This window comes from Amblyomma americanum, chromosome 9 (assembly GCF_052857255.1).
Source record: "Amblyomma americanum isolate KBUSLIRL-KWMA chromosome 9, ASM5285725v1, whole genome shotgun sequence".
In the NCBI taxonomy this organism is placed as follows: domain Eukaryota; kingdom Metazoa; phylum Arthropoda; class Arachnida; order Ixodida; family Ixodidae; genus Amblyomma; species Amblyomma americanum.
Window position 1 is genome coordinate 24,973,248 of NC_135505.1, and position 20,787 is coordinate 24,994,034.

Below are 20,787 nucleotides of genomic sequence, written 5' to 3' on the forward strand. Positions count from 1 at the left end.
TACGTGACCAGCTACCACGATCTGACATCAGGTATCGTCACATGAATGTAGCTCGATTCAGCCAAGATGTCACCACAGATCGCTTGTGTGCAATCGGATGTGCTAAATCGAAGTCCAGGTACCTTCCCGAATGCAAGAGCTTCCTCTACAAGCAGAAAGATTAACTGGTCGTGGAGGGCTTCACAAGCACGTCCAAGAAAACGATGCTTCCGTCAGTCTCTTTTTCAACGGTGCGCTCAACTGAAGGTTACACGTCATTGATGTGCTTCAAGTATAGTTGAACATGACACTTGTCCAAGATGCAAGAGCAGTGAACGTATCTTAGAAACCCCTTGGATTTCTGCAGAATGGTTTGAAAGACTCAGGACTCAGTTGCTTTAACCGTTAAATTGGTTGAGGTGACAGAAATAGAGACTCGCACTGCAGTTCTGAAGACTTGCTGCGCTTCCGTGGTCTGTGAATTCCAAACATTATCGGGACAGTTTGCACAGTTCGCTTGGTGCATATTCTGTTGATCTTGAAACGCCTCGTCTTTTTTCAGAACCCGCCTTCAGGTGTCCACTGCTAGCTTCATGAGAACAGTGGCGAACGGCAAACACGACGAATGAAACGCTGCACGTCGTTTTCCTTCAGGGCCACACCCATCATATACGCGCTAAAGTCTTGTGCATTTATCACGTTTTGGGTGGTATTCTCTGCTAGAGGAGCCACGATCTTGTGCAGGTACTGGTAATAGTCTACAAACAAGCGATTGCATGATGACCACAGTCGGCCGTAGCGGACTTTTGGATAACCATATACGGTCGGCGATCATTCACTGTTGCACAATTTACACTTTTACTTGGTGGGAGAAAATCCTTCCAGCGCCCAGAATTGTAGGCGCAGTAGATGGAGCGCTGGAGTAGACTGACAACCGTATAAATGCAAGCCTTTCTTCGCAGCCGGCCTCTCCCCGTGGCGGAAGAGGATGGCATCCTCTTCGAAGCACGAGAACCAAAACCTGGTTGCGTACAGATGGCGTCCAGAGAAGGACAGCAGGTTTGTTGATACGTCGCGTCACATGTTTTGAGTGTTTCGGAGTAAACTGTACACATCCCTTTCGTATTTAATATTGACCAGCTCATCTCTGCGAGCAAAAGAGCGGCAGTGCATTAGCCCTGGAAACAAGATAGGGTCCCTTCCTTCTGATTAATGTTAAAGCAGAATAAATTTTCTTTAGGCTCTTTCGTGAAAGAAAAAACACACGTAGCACAGTTGTTAGCACTGAACTGTAAATTGATAATCAGTTGCAGCTGACTTGTTCATAATTGTAACATTGTATACTTACTATTATTTGCATTCTTTTCTGGTAGAATGCGTGGCAAGTCAGTTGCTTTCAGTCACGATGTTACTTAGCTGGTGCTACTCAGCGTAGCACATCGCACTGACGTCATGCATGACATCGCTGCATACTGACCAATCACCTTGGCGTACTGTTTCGCCAAACATCACTGCCGCAAAACTGACAAACGTTTCCCAAACTGCTAAACACTGTAAAAAAGGCCATTCAAAATAAAAGGGACTTGATATCCAAAATATACTCCATCCTACAACACCTTTGCAGCACTGTGAAGGCTACGGAGAACTAGTTCAATCAGAACGGCGCGCGCTGCATAGATGTGCTCCATCTAGCCCCTCCCCACGCGAATGGTGGCTCCATACCTTGGAAGGAAAAAGCACCAGTTTTGAACTACTGCGCGCAGAAAATTTGTCCGACTCAGTGGACGCGAAAATTACGATTGGCGCCGCGCCACTTAGCAGCAGGCATCCGCAGTGCTGTGTTCGTGGGGAGTTTGTGGCTCATTTAATCAGAGAACTAAATGTAAGTTCAGGACCCCATCCTGAACTACCTTTTCAATTGGTTCAATAAATATCTAAAAGATAGTCACAACAGTTCGCCAGTATTTGAGGGATTATTTGTTTTCTTACTTGGCCCTTATTGGACGAGAGAGCTCTACTTTCACAGTGCTGCAAACTACTTGTGAGACAGAGTATAAGTTCATGAATGCCGAGAAATTTGGAGCTTGAATGCAAATTCTTCCGAAAAGGGTGTACTCAGCGGAGAAAGTGCATAACCGAGTCCTTGTAATGATTTGGCAACTAGCCGAGGGCATATTTATACGATCATACAAGCTGCGATCTCTTCCGTGGCAACCGATTTCTGGAGATTTTTCTCAGTTTATTCACACAAGGGTTGCATCACACCTGTATCGATGCAGGCAGCTCACTCTCCTTATCGCTGCTTGGAAGTGACCCGTGAACCGGTGAGCTTGTCTGCATTCTTGGGCTTACCTTCATAAATAATGAGACAGGAAGTTAGTTCAGCCTAGAGGACCATAAATCCTGAATTATGGTCTCTTGAAAGATTACCTACATCTCTGAAGGCTCAAAAGTCACGGTAGAGGTAGAACGCAGCTATTCTGTGGTCAAGTTTTGGACTAAATTGATTTTAAACTTACTTTTCCATGCTTCTAAGACGGCTTGGAAAAGCGGAATTTTGGTGCATATTTTGGTTCATCAGTTGTGGCTTTGTCCCTTTTGTGTGTTTTATAATCATCAGTGTTTGCAGCTGCATGATTCTAGTTTTGGAGGCTGTCTCAGGCGTTGCAAGTAAGAAAATACTGGACATAATTTAAATGTGCCCATAGCAACAATGCCTCAAAAGCAGGGTCATAAGAGCATGACTTATTAATGATGAATAAGAACACGATTCGTAGACATGCACGCGATTGCGGGTTCTGTGTGCTGAGTTGCGATCGCTGCTAGTGCTAAGTTTCCTTGCGCCACTTGCTCAGTTCGGTGATATCGCAAGTGGCGCGTAAGCTCACTTCTACAGGAAGTCTGTTCACTGGGGTCACCGATAGGTTTTTATTTTTAATAGCTACCAAGGCCCGCCTAAAGCATTTCTTGAGCAAAGTGTGCAAGCACCACGAGGAGGTACTTCACAAGCAAACATAAGGCAGAGTAACACGCGCATAATTGTTAAGTATATCTACTCAATTCGCTCAAGTACGGAACATCCTTGTACAAATATATGAACCTATAAATCGTGGATGCGTGAATATTGAGCAATTGGAATAGTCTGCGAAGAGTATTAATGTTCAATCGATATACACCACACTTTACCATTCAAACTATACAAACCTATTAAACATTCAGAAATTACTGTTCATCTAAACTCGCAGTGAAAGTTCGGACATTTCGACACGGAAGTACCTTGCCGTTGTAGCGTGGGTTCACTTATACTTTCTACATACAGAGGAGTGATTGATTGAAACTGTTGTGTTGCGCGGCTCATGCGAAGGAGCAGACAAGTTTCCAGGGGCGAAGCGACGTTTATTGCCACATGCTCGCCGATGCGTGGCTGGTCGAGATAAGCCCGCGCGTCGGTTGCGGCGCACGCCTTTTGTTCTTTTCCGCGCCTGCACATTAACGACTGCGGTAATAATTCCGGACACCACAGAAACCACGTTTGTTGCACAATAGAATGCGCAGTAGGCGTTACGGTGGAAGGGGAGGGGGCACTGTAAAGGAGAAGGGGTAAGGATGCCTCAGTTTTAATAAAACTTCCTAGAGGCAGCTAAGTGGAGGCTGCGTGCCCATCGTGAACGTTGCGGAGCCGATCGCTGACCAGCGGCGCCACCGATGCCTGGAAGAACACGAGGAGTGCCCGCCAGAGCTCGATGCCACGATCTGGAGACGAGGTGTCTGGGCACGCCCAGGTCCAAATAGAAGAAGGCCATAGTCCACGCTTAACGGTGGCAAGAGCTCGAAGACGAGGTGGTGTGCAGAGAGGACATTCCCATAAAATGTGGTTCAGGTCCGTACGGCAGTTTCACCTGGAGCAGGAACCAGATAAAGGTGGCGTCGTGCCACCCTGATGAAAATGGTGCAACGAGAAAGGAGTAAGAATGGTGCCTGTTTGAATCCGCCGCAGCAGGACCGATTCTCGTCACGCGAGTACCATCGGGGAAAGTGAAGGTATAGAGAGGGGGTTGCCCACCGCCGTGAGGTATGCGGCGAGATGTAGTTTCACCACAAGCTTTTCCGCGATCGTATCTGCAACCTAAGGTGTGGTAGCGACGGAAGGAGAAAGAGTATCGGAAGCTCTAGCTAGCACGGCAGAGAGATGAGCGCGCACTAGTCTATGAGCCTTCTCGTTTCCAGAAGTACCGCAAAGTGTGGGGACCCAATGGATGGTATACCGGGCTGACCACGTTCGCGAAGCAGGCGTGCGTTATGCCTTATCTTCTGCATTACAGGGTCTGTGTAAAGAACGCTGGTGCATGCCCGGTAGGCCGTCTGAGAGTCCGTGTACACACGGTGGAGAATTGGATTAGGTTCAGAAGAAACTGTGAGACCCGAATCCAAATAGTCTAAAGTGGCTCGGGTACAGAATGGCGCTTCTGCTGATATTACCTCTCTCTATTCTCTCTTCCTGTCTCCTCGCCTCTTTTGTATTAATATTTTAATCAAAATCACTTACCTACCTATGTATGGTGGTATCGGCCCTTATTCTCGGCTGTCTGGTCGTACCACGCACTGGCATAACAAGTGTGGCTGCTGCCGTCTGCAGGAAGTGCAGCGTCCGTGTACACAATACGTTCAGTTGAGGGGAGTGAGCTCGTAGCCTTCGCATGCCTCTTGGTATAAGCCCGGCGCCACATTCACTGATGAATGTAACGTGTTGTGTGTCAAACTGAGAACGGAGGCAACTACATGGTGGCAGGAACAACAACAACGAGTAGGGTTCATTGGTACGCCTTTATGTAGGTGATGGGGCGGGGCAATAGCAATGCTAAGCGGACAGCTTACGGGAGCGACATGATAAGGCAGCCAGTTCGCTGTAACGATAAGGCAGATAGTGCACGTCCAATACATTCTCTGAGATTTAATGAAAACAAAGTTCAGAGTACTTGATTAAATTCAGAATCGTAATGAAGTCGTTGCGGTGGCTTGACTGTACGAGCTGACCTTCTTAGGGCCGGTTTTGGCTCAGGAGGTGTTGGCATGTGGCGCACAGCACTTGCGGACGCGGCGCTGTCGATGGCGGGCTGTTGCCTGAGTGAGTGAGCAGGTGATAGTTTTGTGGCAGCAGGCGAAATGTCTGCAGCAGTTGGGCGCGTTCGACTGGCTCACGCTCGAGCGAATCACCATCGTCGTCACTAATGTATTTTGCACACCTCTCACGGATTTGCAGAAGATGCCGTCTGTTGCGCCTAAAGACCCGACGATCCTCGACTTGCACTTCGTAGGACCTGGGAGCAATAGTGTCGAAGGCTGCACCTTTTTTTGACCACGATTTGTCCCCGAACCTTTAGCCAGAGGCGGTAGAGCATTTTCGCTTCTTTTCTGAAGGCACTTCTTCACCGCAGTTGTCGGAAGAGCAGCAAAATCTGGAAGATTAGTTCTCAGGCATCTGCCTTGAAGAAGTTCCCCAGTTGACCGGCTGTCTTCCAGCGGCGCACAGCAGTAGGCCAGCAGACCTAGCCAGAAGTCTTCCCGTGAGCGTTCACTTTTGTTTCAGGATACACTTCACAACCTGGACACCCTTCTCTGCCAGTCCATTGGACCGTGAATAGTGAGGACTGGATGTGATGTGAGCGAAGTCGTGTTCTCTTGCAAACACTGCGAACTCGTGGCTTGCAAACTGGGGCCATTATCGCTGCACACCACAAGCGGTACGCCTTACCCCGCGAACATAGCACTCAGTGCCGCGATTGCTGTCCTTGCCGTAGTGTCCGCAAGTTTTTCGATTTCTGGGAAGTTCGAAAGCGCATCAAACGCCACGATGTAAGAACTTCCTAAAAACGATGGTTTGGTTTATGGGGTTTTAACGTCCCAAAGCGACTCAGGCTATGAGGGACGCCGTAGTGAAGACCTCCGCAAAATTCCGACCACCTGGGGTTCTTTAACGTGCACTGACGTCGCACAGTACACGGGCCTCTAGAATTTCATCTCCATCGAAATTCAACCGCTGCGGCCGAGATCCTTCCTCAAAAAGAAATAAATATCTACGCCATCTCGATACCATGCACGCACATCCAGGGACTGGGTGCATCAGCAGTGGTTTTTGCGGTTGCTTGTATGCAAATTCGCTACAACCGGGGCATCTCAGGATCAAAACCGTGATCACTGCTGAGACCGGGCCAAAAAACGAGACGACGAGCCCTTTCTTTGCATTTCTCCAGTCCTAGATGCCAAGCATGAATTCTTGCTAAAATACCACGCCGCATGCTTTTCGTATGACCACTTTCATGCCTTTCAACAAAATACCATCTTCGACAGAGAACTCACAAGAAAATTGCTTTAGTTCCCCCTCGATGTTCTCGCCGGTTAACAGGCAAGAGATGACTGCCTGTAGGCAGTCGTCCTGAGCTGTTGCATTTACCAGCTTTTGACGTGTTCCATCCGTTACCATAGAGCTCAGAACAGCACCTGCGTGTAGTTCCACGTCGTCCGTGGCGCCAATGGTCTCGTCTTGTTTGAGCAACCACAGACGATCTTGACAGCCATGTGTGCCAAGATGAGGTGCTTTCCCGGGACATACTGCAACACAATGCCGTACTTGAGAAGTTTTAAAAAGAAACCTTAGGCGGGGAGGCATGTCACATACTCCTTTTGCAGCTATGGACATGAGAGGTTTGTGGTCTGTCTCGATGAGAATCTTTTGTATGTGAACAAACGGATAAAACTTGTCGCAGCCAAATGAAATGCTGAGCGGCTCTTTTTCAATTTGTGCATCACGCTGCTCAGCTTGCGTTAGCCCACGAGATGCATATGCCACGGGCCGCCATTGGCCGTTGGGACACTGCAACAACGCTGAACCTATGCCGTCTTTTCAAGCAACGCACGTGATCTTCGATTCTTTTCGGGGATCAAAGATGGCTAACACGGGCATCGTGCTTAGAATCTGTACGACACTTTTCCACTCCCTCATGTGGTTTTCAGTCCACTAGAACTCGGAATGCGGTTTGATAAGCGCTCGCAGAGACGCCGCTCTCAGACAGGCGCGGAACGTATTTACCAAAATAGTTCAGCACACCGAGCATGCGTTTAACATCGGATTTGGTCTTAGGCACGGGCATTTGCAGCAAGCTTAACAAGTTTTGGGTTTGGCTAGATGCCCCTGTACGGGATGATATCACCTAAGAACTGCGCATCAGTGACGCCAAACTTGCATTTTTCTGCATTGAACGTTATTCAACCTTTCCCAGCGGCTTTCATGACTGCCACTAGTCTTTGATTATGTTCTTGTTTGGTTGCGCCCCAGACCAAAATATAGGCGACGTACACATGTACGCCTGGAAGGCCATCGATGATTTCGCTCATCTGTTTTTGAAACACTTCGGGAGCCGATGAAATGCCGAACAGCAACCGGAGATAACGGTATCTTCCAAAGGGGATAGAAAAGGTCCATATTTTGAACGTCTTCTCGTCAAGTGGCATCTAGTGAAAACGATAATTAGCGTCCAAACAGCTAAAGTACGCTGCGTCGGCCAATTCTCTTCCATGTCCTCACGCTTTAGGAGCTGGTAATGTCGTCTTTTTACGTGCTCGTTTATTTTTCTTGGGTCCATGAAAACCCTAAGTTTCAAATCCTGTTTCTTGACAAAGACCAAGGATGTTACTCAGTCTATAGGGCCATCCTCTTTTACGATGATTCCTGACGCTCCATTCTTCGCATCTTCTCCTGAAGTGGCTGTCGCGGGGACATCGGAACCCGCCGGGCTGGTTGGACGACTAGCACAGGTGACGGTTGCATGACCATGCAGCAGGGTCGCTTCAGGCAGACTAACCCCTGGAAGACAAGTCGGAAATCCTTAATTGCTTCGTACTACGAAGCAGTTACAGTGGCCACCGTGCGCTGGACAAGTCCTAAGGCTTAGCTTGCATCCAGTCCAAGTATGCCTGACGGTCATTCTTTACGACGAAAACCTTCACGGTGGTGGAAGCGTTACCAATAGCTACATCCTGTGTCATCGTCCCGAAGTGAGTTATGACGCCTCGGGTGTAAGCTGGCCGCACCGCACTTGTAAGCTGTAACTTTTCAGTCTCTCGAAGCTTGCGGTACAGAGAACGGTAGCAGGCAGGCCTGCGACCCAGTGTCTACTTTGAAACGCATATTTCTTCCAGCAACTTTAGCTTCCACTACCCAGTCTTTGGTGCGTCTTTTGTCAGTTCCAACTTCTAGAATGTCAGTCATCGTCACTGCTGTCTTCGCTCACATGACCAACTTTAGACGTTTCTTGACAGCACAACGTGAAGCGGCGCAGCTTGCGACATTAATTGCACCTTTTCCCATACGCTGGACACTGCCTGGGTCTGTGCTGTCGATTAGACTTTTTGCAATGGTACTGCTTACTGCACTCATCCGTACCTTTGCTTCGCGATGGTGGCGCGTGCCTTGAAACCTCGTCGACGCGGTCGTCCGCAGCTTTCCAGACCTTGTTTCGTTGTGCCAGAGATTGTGCCACCTTGCGAAGTTCTTCAGCTTTCAGCCTCGTCAGGCTTTTCTCGAAGCATTTTCCCGCGTAGCTTTTAGCCGTTCGTGCCAGACGAACTGATCCCTGATCAATTAATCTTACGGGCGCGACATGATAAGGCAGTGAGTGCGCTGTAACGATAAGGCAGATAGTGCACGGCGGATACAATGCGCATCCATATGTAGTGGAAGTGGCTTCCCCTCCCTCTCTGAGTGGCGTAGTTTCCCACCGTGTCTTGATGTGAAAAACGAGCAATGTGTGTACATCGTGCCCGAGGAGTAATAGTGTGCGCCGCCCGGCGTTTGTGCCGCGAAGTCTTTTCTGCTGCGCGTGGGTGTACATGTCGAGGAGCACTGAGAGGTTATTGAGCTTGCTGGAGCTCTTTAGCGCATCAAGGCGTGTGTACCTCGGATGTCCTGTGGCGATGCGTCTGGGCTCTTTAAGTAAGGGTCAAGCGAAAGCAACTGCGTACAGTTAACAGGCTGATACACCAGTCCGTTCAAGAGGCGGGCGGCGAGAAAAGCTTCTATAAATTGCCGCATTTCACGTTCGTGTACTCCGCTGGTGTGGTTACTGATCTTTTGTAAAACGTGCAGAATTTGTTTTGTAGTCTTTGTGACGCGTTGGGCCCAAGTGTTAGCTTTGCAGTTCTCGCCCAAGTGCATGACAAGTATTCGGATAGTCGGCTTACATCGGATGGGCTGGCAGCTGATGAAAAGTTTAAAAGACCGCTTCTCTTCCTGTTTGGTTATGTATGGCTGACCCCTCATGTGTTCACACGGTGATGTCACCAGCATAAACCGTGTGCTTCAGGCCTGGTACGTCCGCAAGATGCCTCGGTAGCTGGTGCATAGCTATATTAAACAGTGTTGTGGAGATCACCAAACCCTGACGGACACCTACTAAGTTGGGGTGAATTAACTGGAGTGCTGACCAAGTTGAACTTTGTAGCTCCGCCCCTCTGGAAAGCGAGCTATGGAGTTGTATACTTTTCCTCTCAGTCAGCGGTCGCAAGCTTTTGTCATGATGGTGCTGTGTGGGACGCCATCAAAGGCCTTGCATATGCCCACTCCGACAGCAGCCCGTAAGTGAACCGAGTTAGGGTCGAGGACGTCCTCGTTGAGGCGTAGCAGTACATCTTGTGTAGATAGTCCAGGGTGGAATCCATACCATGTAGAGGTCAAAAGGTCGTGATCTGCAAGGTATCACATTAATTGTACGTTGACCATGCTCTCCATAATTTTACAGACGCAAGAGGTTAAGGAGATAGAACGGAGGTTGGATAAGGCATGTGGTGGCTTGCCAGTCTTCGCAATGAGTTTGACCACGGAGAACTTCCAAGTGGAGGGCATCCCCCGTCATCCCAGACTCGCGGTTGAACTCTGCGAGGAGAGCTTGCCTGTACTCGGGGGGTAAATTACGTAGATGGGTCACGCACACCTGATCGCCTCCCGGAGTACTACGTGCATTATCATGCTGCAGGACATGCTCCAGCTTGGGCATGGTGCGAGGCTTGTTAAGTAGGTCGCTCTCCTCGGAAGGCTCCTCCTTCTCGTACGTGGTGTCCGAGGGGCACGACAGCTGCGGGAAGAACACCTGAGCGGCCTCTTCGGCGGGTTCCTTAGCGCTGATTCCTTCTCAAAGGGCAACGCGCACCGCCCCCTCGTTAGTCTTGCGCTGGCCGAGGATGGAACGCAGGATGGCCCAGACTTTAGACGTCTGATTTTGCCCGTCGATGGAGTCACAAACTTCCATCCAGCGGTGTGATGCGAGCCTATTAGTATAATTTTCTATGGAGCGTTTTATATTACGTAATATTCTTTTGTAGTACGCAGTATGGCCAGACCACTGAATTGTCCGAGAATCCGGCGCCTTCTATAAGGTGAGCAAATGTCGACCAGGTACAGGGTGGTCAGAAGAAACCCGTAGGCTCTTGGTGGCTCTCCGCTTGGCTTCACACCGCTGTGACACCAGCTGGTTAATGTGCCTGGCTGGAGGCTGCTGCGCCAGTATATCACGGTATTTGTACCATTGTGTGATATGGCTTAGCCTCGTAGTGGCATCTGGCTTCATCTTCGTGTTCGCGTGGCGTGTGTGAAAACGTGTGTCTCGGAAAATGGTCACTTTCCATGCTGTCGTCTAACGCTTCCCATCGAAACAGTTGTGGACGAATGCACCAGGTAAGGTCAAGTGACGTGTCTGCTTGGTGACATGTCTATCCCAGACGAGTATTTGTTTTGGGGTGTGTTGTGAAGTGTCAGCCCGTACTCCGAGGCTTCTCGCATGACACGTCTGCCTCACCAGCTGCATGTGTTGTATCCCTATGCGATATGCTGAGAGTTGATGTCTACGCATAAGAGTATATATGATGTCTTGCGGATAAATCGTTTTAAAAAGGGCGATGAAGCTGAGATCAAATGATGCCTCCTGATTAGCCTTATTCTTCGTATTTTTGGGAGCGGTGTAAACGGAGAAGCCGAGGATTGCGCGCTGTAGTGATACTTGTACCCGGCGACTAACGACGTCTTGGAACGCGTTGCACCATGATTGCGCGTCTAGCTGCACATGCACTGCTGCACTCCTCACGTACAGTGCTCTTTTGCGAGTGCAGCGAGACCTTGAGACAGAGCGTATCCGTCATAGCCCACTATTCGCAGCACTGGGCCGTTGACTTTCGGAAGGGCGATAACTAATGGACACTTATCGTCTTGATTGCTGAACAACCGGGCGATCATGTCCGCCCTTTTGCTACGAAGCGAACGACAGTTCCACTGCAGGACGGTTGGTTGCCCATGGCAGTGGTCCTGAATAGCTAGTCAAGGTGAGCTGTGTTGCGTAGAGGCAGTCAAGTTTGGTACTGCCCGAGGAGTAGGTAGAGCGGGTGCTGCCGCGATTGTCGAATGAGTAGTGCCGAAAGGGAACGTGCCCGAAAGCATAAGACGCTTCATGATGGCGTGGACGCTTGTTTCTATGGCCCGGCTAATAAGTTCTTGGACCCTTTGAAGGACAGACTGCTCTAATTGTGCCATTCGTTGATCAATACGCCGCTCGTAATCTTTGGGTGTCATTGGAACGGGAAGATATGAATTCTCGCGGATCTTCGAGAACGCTGTCGCTAGCTGAGCTACTTCCTTTCGAGACGGTCCTTCAGAAGCAGACTGCTTGGCGAGCGCACGAGGCGAATTTTAGACAAACTTGCTAGGCGAGTACTCGAGGAGAACTCTGTTCACCAACTTTAGCGTGGGTGTTTTGGTTGTTTTCTAAGTGTGTGAGGGCTACCTTTGGGTCGGTGTCAAAACTGCGCCTGTTACCTTGGCGACCGATTTGGTCGAGTTTTCTTCCTTTCCGTTCTCGAGCTGGCTCTGCTGACGTGCCTGTGCCTGCCTTTTCTTGCGTTGCTTTGTAACCGTGTTGCGTTTCTGCGCATTTTCTTCGTTGAGTAGTCGCCCTTTTGGGAAGTTTTCGCAATGGCCAAATGAGAAACACCGCGGTTCCGGCAGTTCGGTTCTGCGTTAGGGCATAGCGTGCCCTCTCCGTGTTGCCGCAAACCGTAGGTGTAGCATCTTGCTCCCCCCTCGTAGGGGCATTGCACCTTGCGATTCCCAGTCTTGTCACATATATCACAAATCGAAACTCGCGGACGGTACGAAAAAACATGCACCTTAATGGCCGCAGTCCGACTTTGTAAGGTAGGCTGTACCTTCAAAAGTGATCATGTCGGTGCGTTTGTCTCCAATTGGGCGCGCCTGCAGGATTTTGCACTTGCGTCGATGCAAATAGTTGATTAGTTCTCAGAAGTAATATCACCAGCGTTTCTATGATTCCTCAGATCTGATTATGACCAGCGGTTTCGTATGCTTGAAATAGCACGTCCCTAGCTTCCAATGAATGTCAGGGACTCTATAGCAAGAAGTGCATTTCGCGCCTCGGGTTCCACCGCGTAAACAGCGAGCTGGTTGCTCTGGCTTAAGTAGCGAGCGAAAAACTCCGGTAACGCATCTTTCTCAGAGAGACGGAGATGAGCCGCAACATGGCGCTTTATGAGTCTGTCTATCCGTATAAAGTGCTCATGCATGATTCGGCACGGTTGCTTAGGATGAAGAATTATTGTGTGCTGGTATTTGCTGCGGGGCCCTGTCGATCAGCGTCGGCGTGTCTTTCGTGGAGTTCTGTTGTTTCCTTTGATAAGTAACTTCTTTCCAGAGGCCCGCTTCGCCCTGAGAGGCAACGGGAGTAGAGCGCATTGGACTTGCGCCTGTCGCCTGAGGATATTTCTTGAGCATGTTGCGGGTAGTGCATGCGCTGCCAGTCTGTCGTCAACGCTAACGAGCCTCGTGCTCATTTCTGTCCATTTGGCGCAGTAGAAATGAATAGAACTTGATGAAAAGAATTTTCACACTTCCCTTCAGTGCCGTTATGGTCCTCGAGATTCATGAGTGAGGCGAAGGGGTTGGTGCACGGCAGAAGCAGCATCTTTTGATGCATGCCAGCGGCGGCCGCATTGCCCGTTGAAGTCCCCGGCGTTGATGGGGCGGCCGAGTTTCCTGGTGCCTGCAGGTTCATTTCCTCGGGAGCGACGCTTATTGGTTCGGAGTAGTCCGGCGAGGCCATGCCAGAATAAAAACGAAAAACTGACGGGGTAGCCCCTAGGCCGCCGCCGGCAGCAGGCCGGACTGTGGAGGCGGTGACGGGCTCAGATAGCAGTGTCCCAGATAGCAAGCGGTAGATAGCAGTTCGGTTTGGCAGGAGCGCGCTCGCAAACGCGTTCTTCGCTATCTGCGGCCGGAAGTCGAATCCTCTACAACTGACCGCGAGCCCGCGGCAAAAAGCCGCAAGGAATAATGGCTTTGAATAAAATTATGCGTTCAGGGCCATCGAGAGCCGCCACATCGCGGCTGCTGACACTCGCAGCCGGAAATCGAAATGCAACGCACGCATCATGGTGTCGTGCCAATGTGCAGTCGAAAACTGGCTGCGAATTTTTATATAGGAGAACCGTAGCTTGTTGGGCTAGTTAGTGCATGGCAACATGCAGGTAAAGAAACGAGCGGAACAGGACGCGTACACAAGAAAATAAAATCACAAGACCGACGCTTATGCTTCGTTCCTGTGATTTCGTTTTGTTGTGTACGTGTCGTGTCGCGCTGGTTTCTCTACTTGGTCGCTATAGGAGCTTTAGTTTCGTTTTAGGTCACTGCGGTATGACGCGGTAAGCGTCGAATCGACTCGGCTTGAGGAGGATAAGGGAACGGAAGTTCCGACCGGCCGGCGCAGCTATGGTTGCTTCACGCTGATCCCTTTGAGCGTTCTCAATTTTCGTCAGAATCAAGAAAGTGCGTCATTTCCTGAGTAAAAAACATGGCCAACGATTACTATACTGCATAATGCGAAAGTTGAGCATAGTTACTGAGGAATTTTAACCTTAGCCGATCGCCCACAGAAAATTCAGTGCGAAACTGCGGCGGCTGTTGACCTCAGCTAAGCCTCAACTTCTGCGGTGCGCAGAGGCGCGCCTCCGCTCTGACAGAGCAGCAGCTGATGCAGAGAGACTCTGACAGACCATAGAACAGCTCTCGCCTGCCTCCTCTGTGCCCTTCTCCTTCTACTTCCTCCCTGCGCTTTCTTCGCTATCGCCGTAGCTACGTTTTCTGCTGTGCTTTTCGTTCGCTCTCTTTCATGCTTCGCTGTGCTAGTACGCTTTCATGGTGACAAGGCCAACGGCGACGGCGCCGCACAACCTGGGAAAGGGCTCCACTCTAAATGAAACGGTATGTACAGTCAGGGTCAAATGTATCTGGACCACGTGTTATTCAAACGAATCCAATAGCTCTGGCAGCAGTCGGCGGCTGCAGCCCACACTGGTGCAGGTGAAAGGAAAAATTTTGTACTTTCATCTTCACAAGTGTGATGACGTATAAAATAGCGCAACAGCATACAATGACATGAAAGAACACACACGAGCGATGTCCTTGTCTGCTGTTGCGCTATTTTATATGTCGTGCACTACCAACAAGCCCAAACCGCCACCTTATTGGACAAGTATGATCTCCAGCCGCCGGCTAACAGTGGAACTCTAGGGTGCGTTTGAGGAATGCGTGGTCCAGATACTTTTGTCCCCGACTGTACATGCTGCAATATAACAATGGGGCTCGAGGCAGCCAGCTCAAACGCTCCGCATACAACGAGGAAATCTAAAGGCATTCTTTAATTTTCGCGCCTTTGTTTCACTGCAGCATCTGGTCGTCATGGTGGCTGCTGTCCGACGAAACTCGTGCGCGTGTCGTCGTGAACACAGCGCTTATGGCTACATTTCACAACCAGCGCATTGCCTTAAAGTCTCACGAGAATGCGCGGAAGCAATGGCTCAACTCCCGGCGCAGCTCTAGTTGCTATCCGTTCCGCGAGCAGTCTTGTTGCGTGTGGCCTACACTGTCTTGCCCTTCCAACAATCGACCGCTGACGTTATTCCTCCAGTAAGGTGGTGTCTGCGTTGCCACCTTAGAATGGTTCTTGGCATCATTAAGCAAGCTGCTTTGTCACCTGAGTCTTAAGTGATACCGTCGTATTCAAATATTGTTATGCGAATACTTCGAGAGCTGTTACTTAAAGAAATGTAAGCAGCGTATTAGTGTACAGAATAGATTCGGCTTCGCTTAAAGGACTATAGACACCTAATTTTATTGCGCGTCTTCTTCTGTCAAACAATGCGTGACACATGAGAACACATGGATTACGGGGCGGTATTTGCCTCCAACCGATAAATAATGTCTTTGAATTCCCTCTCCCAAGCAGTTTCGTTTTCATCGTCCGAACTACTGCGGTGAAGTTGATGTTTTTCTCACGTGATCCTCTAGAAAAGCTCTAATATAATAGTTGATATGCTACTTTAATTAACTGCGACATTTAAGCCAGCCTCTTCCAACACCTGGAACGAGAAAAAACGTCCTGTCAGCAATTATGTAGCCAATTTTTAATACGTCATGTGAACCAAACACCAACTACGCGTAACAGTCATCGTTCGAGTGATGAAACCGAAACCAAAACAGCTTCAAGAAGAAATTCAATTATAAATTACTTAGCGCTCATGAACCAATGCCACGGGGTGCTCAGTGTATACGAATGTCTAGCGCATCGTTTGAAAGAATAAAATACGCAAGCGAATATTTGGTGTCTATACTCCTTCCAGCAGTCTACGGGTGTCATTTTCGTGCAAAATACTTTTTCTGATCGATCGAATAATCACTCTGGAAAGCTAGCAGTCTCCATTCTCAAAGAAGTATGCGCAAAACACGTCGAACATAAAAGAAAAGAATAAAATTCGGGGGAGATTTAAGCTCCATAGCGTTAAAGTTTCTATGGCCTGGGTCCTCTTTGCATATCGCACTGCCTCCCTTCAACCAAATCGTAACAACGTTCTTTAGTTGTCGAGGGCCAGCGCACCCGGCGTCCCGACGGGCAGCGGTTCGAGTCCCGGCTGGACCATTTTTCTTTTCAGCACAGTTGCTTTTCTCTCTTCAGAGGCAATGGTTTTGGAATAACGCCACAACCCCGTAGACTACTGAGAAACGTTGTAGCGACTTTATCATGCTTGTACTACAGGGTTATTGTGGGGTGCTATGGTTGTTATGGCGCTCGGCTACTGACCTGAAAGGCGCGGGTTCGATCCAGGCCACGGTGATCGCATTTCGATAGAGACGAAATTCTGCTGGAGGCCCATGCACTGTTCGGCGTCAGTGCACGTTAAAGAACCCCAGGTGGTGTAAATTATCCGGAGACCTCCACTACGGTGTCTCTCAAAGCCTGAGTAGCTTTGGGACGTCAAACCTCCCTAAACCTCAACCGAATTACACCGGTGAGTGGTTGTGACGTCGCGATCTTCTCGACCAAACCGCATTTTCTGGACAGGCCAACAACTAAGGCGGTTTCTCCGCTGAACCGACGAGCGCCGCTGTTTTCCTTGAAATGGTTGTTCACAAAACGACCCGACCACCTGAGCCTCTCCTGCTATTTCTTTTTCGCCATTTTTACTGTCTCACTTCAAAGGTGACACATACCCACCTACATATGTGCGCATGTATATATTCTATACACTCATGTGTATGTAGAGTGCTCTTTTACTCTCCGTTCATGTTGCTTGTCATGTATCACGGCGCACAGCATTGCAGGCAATACTATTTGTGGCACCTAAAGAATGGAACAAAAATTTTTATATTACTCTTACATCACCCTCTTTTCCATCAACATATGAAAGCATAATTTATGAACACGTTTTGACTACCAAGGTAATGAGCATTTAACACACGTCTTGCGTTGCGGGATACCAGTGGATTAAATTTCACAGGCCAAATGTGAGGTCTAAATACCAGTTCTTTAATGAAATATCTCGGCCTCTCATTCCGTTGAGGTCTACCCACTCTTAATTGCTGGTAACATCTCCAATACAGCGGTGCCCCAATTCCCTGTACAGAAAAGGAAACCTTGTTCAATGCTTTGTTCCAACGAAGAGAATCTTAAGCATGCATGCATTTCCGCATGCGCAGTTCGAAGGTTAACAGCGGATATGGCAGTAAATAAATGACTTGAATTTAATAAAATATTGACTCTAATAAACTACTGTACTGAAGCTAAAGTGTATTATTTGCTTCCCAGAAAGGTGCAGCCAATTACTTTTCTCACCTAATAATTTAGCTATAGAGTTTTTACTCTGTTGCTGCATATTATCATATATTTTAGACATTATGTTAAAAAATTTATCACTTACCTTTGTCTCTAAAAATCAGAGCAGTATTTATGTCATTTTCTCCTGCGATACAAAACATCAAAGACCCTGAATTGGTTGTAATCGTTTTGACCCGTGTACTGATTTCTATACATCGACAAAAAGAAAGAAATTTAATATTACTTCATTACTTTTTCTGAAGTAATTGAAGTGTACTTCCATCACATTTATTGAGCACTTTGTACTCTCTTTGTTCAAATTGCAGTGATCTTCTGGTTCCGTAAAGAGACTCTAGTATGTATGATTAACAGTGTCTGAAGTTGATTTATTAAGCCAAAGAAATCCGAGGTATAGAAGCCCATTTGGATGACTCCGGCAATCGCTCGCGGCGTAACAATTTAATTTTTTACAACATTAAAGTTGAGAATGCATCCGAAACATACTACGAATCTGAAGAAACAGTCCTCTGCTTCTGCCGTGATCACTTAGACTTATCCACTTACCCCAAAGAAATTGAAAGGGCTCACCGTCTCGGGCGCCATTCTCCTGACCGCATTCGAACCATAATAGTCAAATTTACATTTTTTTTAAACCAAGGAGCTGATTCTTTCAAACGGCCGTAATTTAAAAGGCACGGATTACAGCATAGGGGAGGACTTTTCACGCCCTGTCCGAGAAGCGCTAAAGCACCTTGTAAAGTTTGCCAAAGCTACTACCACTAAATTTTCCCTGCGCTACAAAACCTCGTGCATCGGTTTTAAACGCTATGCCTTCGACGAGTCATCACCATCGATACATGAAATCTCATAGCATACGACTTATCGTCGCGCTACTAATCTTCCTTTTAAATATTTATTATATTTACCAACATACGTAGCTTCCTCCCAAAGCGTGAACACATTTGTAATCTTGTTTCATCATCTACCATCAATATACTCGTACTAACAGAAACGTGGTTAACAGACGACGTCACCGACCCGGAAGTTTTAGCTGATTTACCGAATTTTAACGTTTTTTGCAAGGACCGCAAGGACTCACGAGGAGGAGGTGTTGTTATTGCCACTAACCAGCTGTTGCCTTGTTCTGTTATTAATATCCAATCGGAGCTGGAAATACTATGGGTAATCTGTCGTTCTGTACCACAAATTGTCATACTAGGCGTCTGCTACAGACCCCCCTCCAGTAGTCCAATCTTTTCTTCACAGTTTAACCATAGTCTAAGTCAAATAACCGGCAAATATCCCAACGTGCGCATTCTTCTTTTTGGCGATTTTATTACCCATCAATCTACTGGCTAAACCTAACACCAACAGGCAACACCGAAATGACGAACTTTGTTGACGTTTGTTTGAATTTCAATCTCACCCAGTTAGTAACTGAACCCACACGCGTCACACATGAATCCTCCAACATCCTGGACCTTATTCTAACTGATCATCTAAAAAGTTTATCATCGCTTACTTACTTCCGCGAAATTAGTGACCACAAAGTTTTACACGATACTTTCACTGTCATCCCGGAATCGCGCCAAACATTCCATAAAACAATCCGCCTTTATGACCGAGGGAATTACGAAGAAATTAATAATCATTTGATGGCGTTCTTTCCTAACTTTGATACTTGTTTCGATAATCGATCACTTGAGGGAAACTGGCTTACTTTCAAAACTAAAATTGCTGAACTCACCGCGATGTTCATTCCCACCATCACATTTCGTGCCAGTCACAACAAACCATGGTTTTCAATGCTATTGAATACACTCGAAAACAAAAAGAAGAGACTTTTCCGTGCAGCAAAACGCAACCCAAGCGCATGCGCCTGGAACAAATATTACGCAGCCGAATCCACATACCTGCAATATGTCTGTAATGCCAAACGCGAATTTTTCCAAACTGACCTGCTTAAGATCCAAACAAATAACCCGAGGAAGTTCTGGAAAGTACTAAAGCCTCAACAGGCGCCGGTAATCACACTAGCTAACCCACTTGGCGAGATGACCAGTGGCATAGAATGTGCAAATATTTTTAACACCGCTTTCTCATCCGTCTTCACACACGAAACTGATATGCCACTTTCTACCGCCATTGCCAACCCGACTTTGCATATGCCTTCAATCATGTTTTCTGTGTACGGCATTGTATGTATTATTGAAAATATCAAGATGTCATCTTCTGCGGGTGCTAATGGAATCACCCCCAAGTTCCTCAAATATACTCGCCATGCTTCCGCAGCGTATCTATCCAAACTTTTTCACAATCACTTTCCAGAGGTAGCGTACCCAGCGATTGGAAGGTGGGGAAGGTTGTTCCTGTCTTCAAGTCAGGTAACAAAGAATCGCCCCTTAACTACCGCCTCATCTCTTTAACAAGTGTGCCATGTAAAATCATAGAAAATGTCATTTATTCCCGCATAATGAATTTTCTTGACTAATTTTTTTCATCCTGCTCAACATGGCTTCCGTAAGAACCTATCTTGCGATACACAACTGGCTATTTTCCTCCATGACTTGCATGTGAACCTTGACTGTAACCTTCAAACTGACGCAATATCCCTGGACTTCGCGAAAGCTTTTGACAGAGTACCTCACAAACGCTTGCTACTAAAACTTCCATGGTTAAACCTTCATCCTAACATACTACAGTGGATAAGCGAATTCCTGGCTAACCGCACCCAGTATGTTTACGTTAATAATGAAGCCTCTAGTTCTCTTCCGGTAACATCTGGTGTCCCGCAAGGATTAGTCCTTGGCCCGCTATTATTTTTAATATACATTAATGACCTACCAACGCATGTCTCTTGTAACGTCCGCATTATTTGCCGATGACTGTGTCATCTATCGCACAATCAACAACGCCTCTGATCAGTTCGCCCTCCAGAATGAGTTAATCAGCATACAGGACTGGTGTAACCAATGGCTCATGGAACTAAACCCCAATAAATGTAAACTCGTGTCATTTAACCGAAAACGTAATCCTCTCCTCTTCGCGTATAAAATCTCGGACCTCTCGGTAGAATTAACTCAGACTTTAAATATCTCGGCGCAACATTGTCCAATGATCTAACCTGGAACGCGCTTGTGACCAAAGTCATATCATCCGCTAACAGAAACCTTGGATTCTTAAAACGACGTCTACGCCATGCGTCACAAAACGTAAAATTACTTGCCTACAAATCACTTGTCCGTTCTAAATTAGAATACGTCTCTGCTATTTGGAGCCCTAACCAAAATTATCCAACAAATTCTCTAGAATCAGTACAAAGTCGAGTCACAAGATTCATATATCCGTGCTATTCATATAATGTTTGTCTATCATCATTAAAAGCAAAGGCAGGCTTAACATCTCTAGCTTGTAGACGTCGTATCACTAGTATGTGCTTGTTTCATAAACTTTATTACAGCTCACTTCGTCATCCGCCCTACATCAATCCGCCGACACGCATTTCCCCCCGCATTGGTCATCCCCTTCAAGTTGCCCGGCCTCGTACGGGCACTACTACATTTGCGTCGTCATTCTTTCCATGTTCAGCCACCGACTGGAACAG

At 47.7% G+C, this 20,787-nt stretch overlaps 1 protein-coding gene and 1 pseudogene across 1 annotated transcript in view; one reads left to right on the forward strand and one right to left on the reverse strand.

The window, feature by feature from the left end:
• The window catches only part of LOC144105346 (acetylcholinesterase-1-like), a 34,438-nt gene that overhangs the window by 12,687 nt on the left and 964 nt on the right, over positions 1–20,787 (forward strand). Inside the window, exon 2 of the mRNA XM_077638490.1 lies at positions 942–1,038. Coding sequence (XP_077494616.1) covers positions 942–1,038 — 97 coding nt within the window. The remainder of the gene's footprint in view (positions 1–941; positions 1,039–20,787) is intronic.
• Positions 3,620–9,067, reverse strand: LOC144105062 (uncharacterized; annotated as a pseudogene).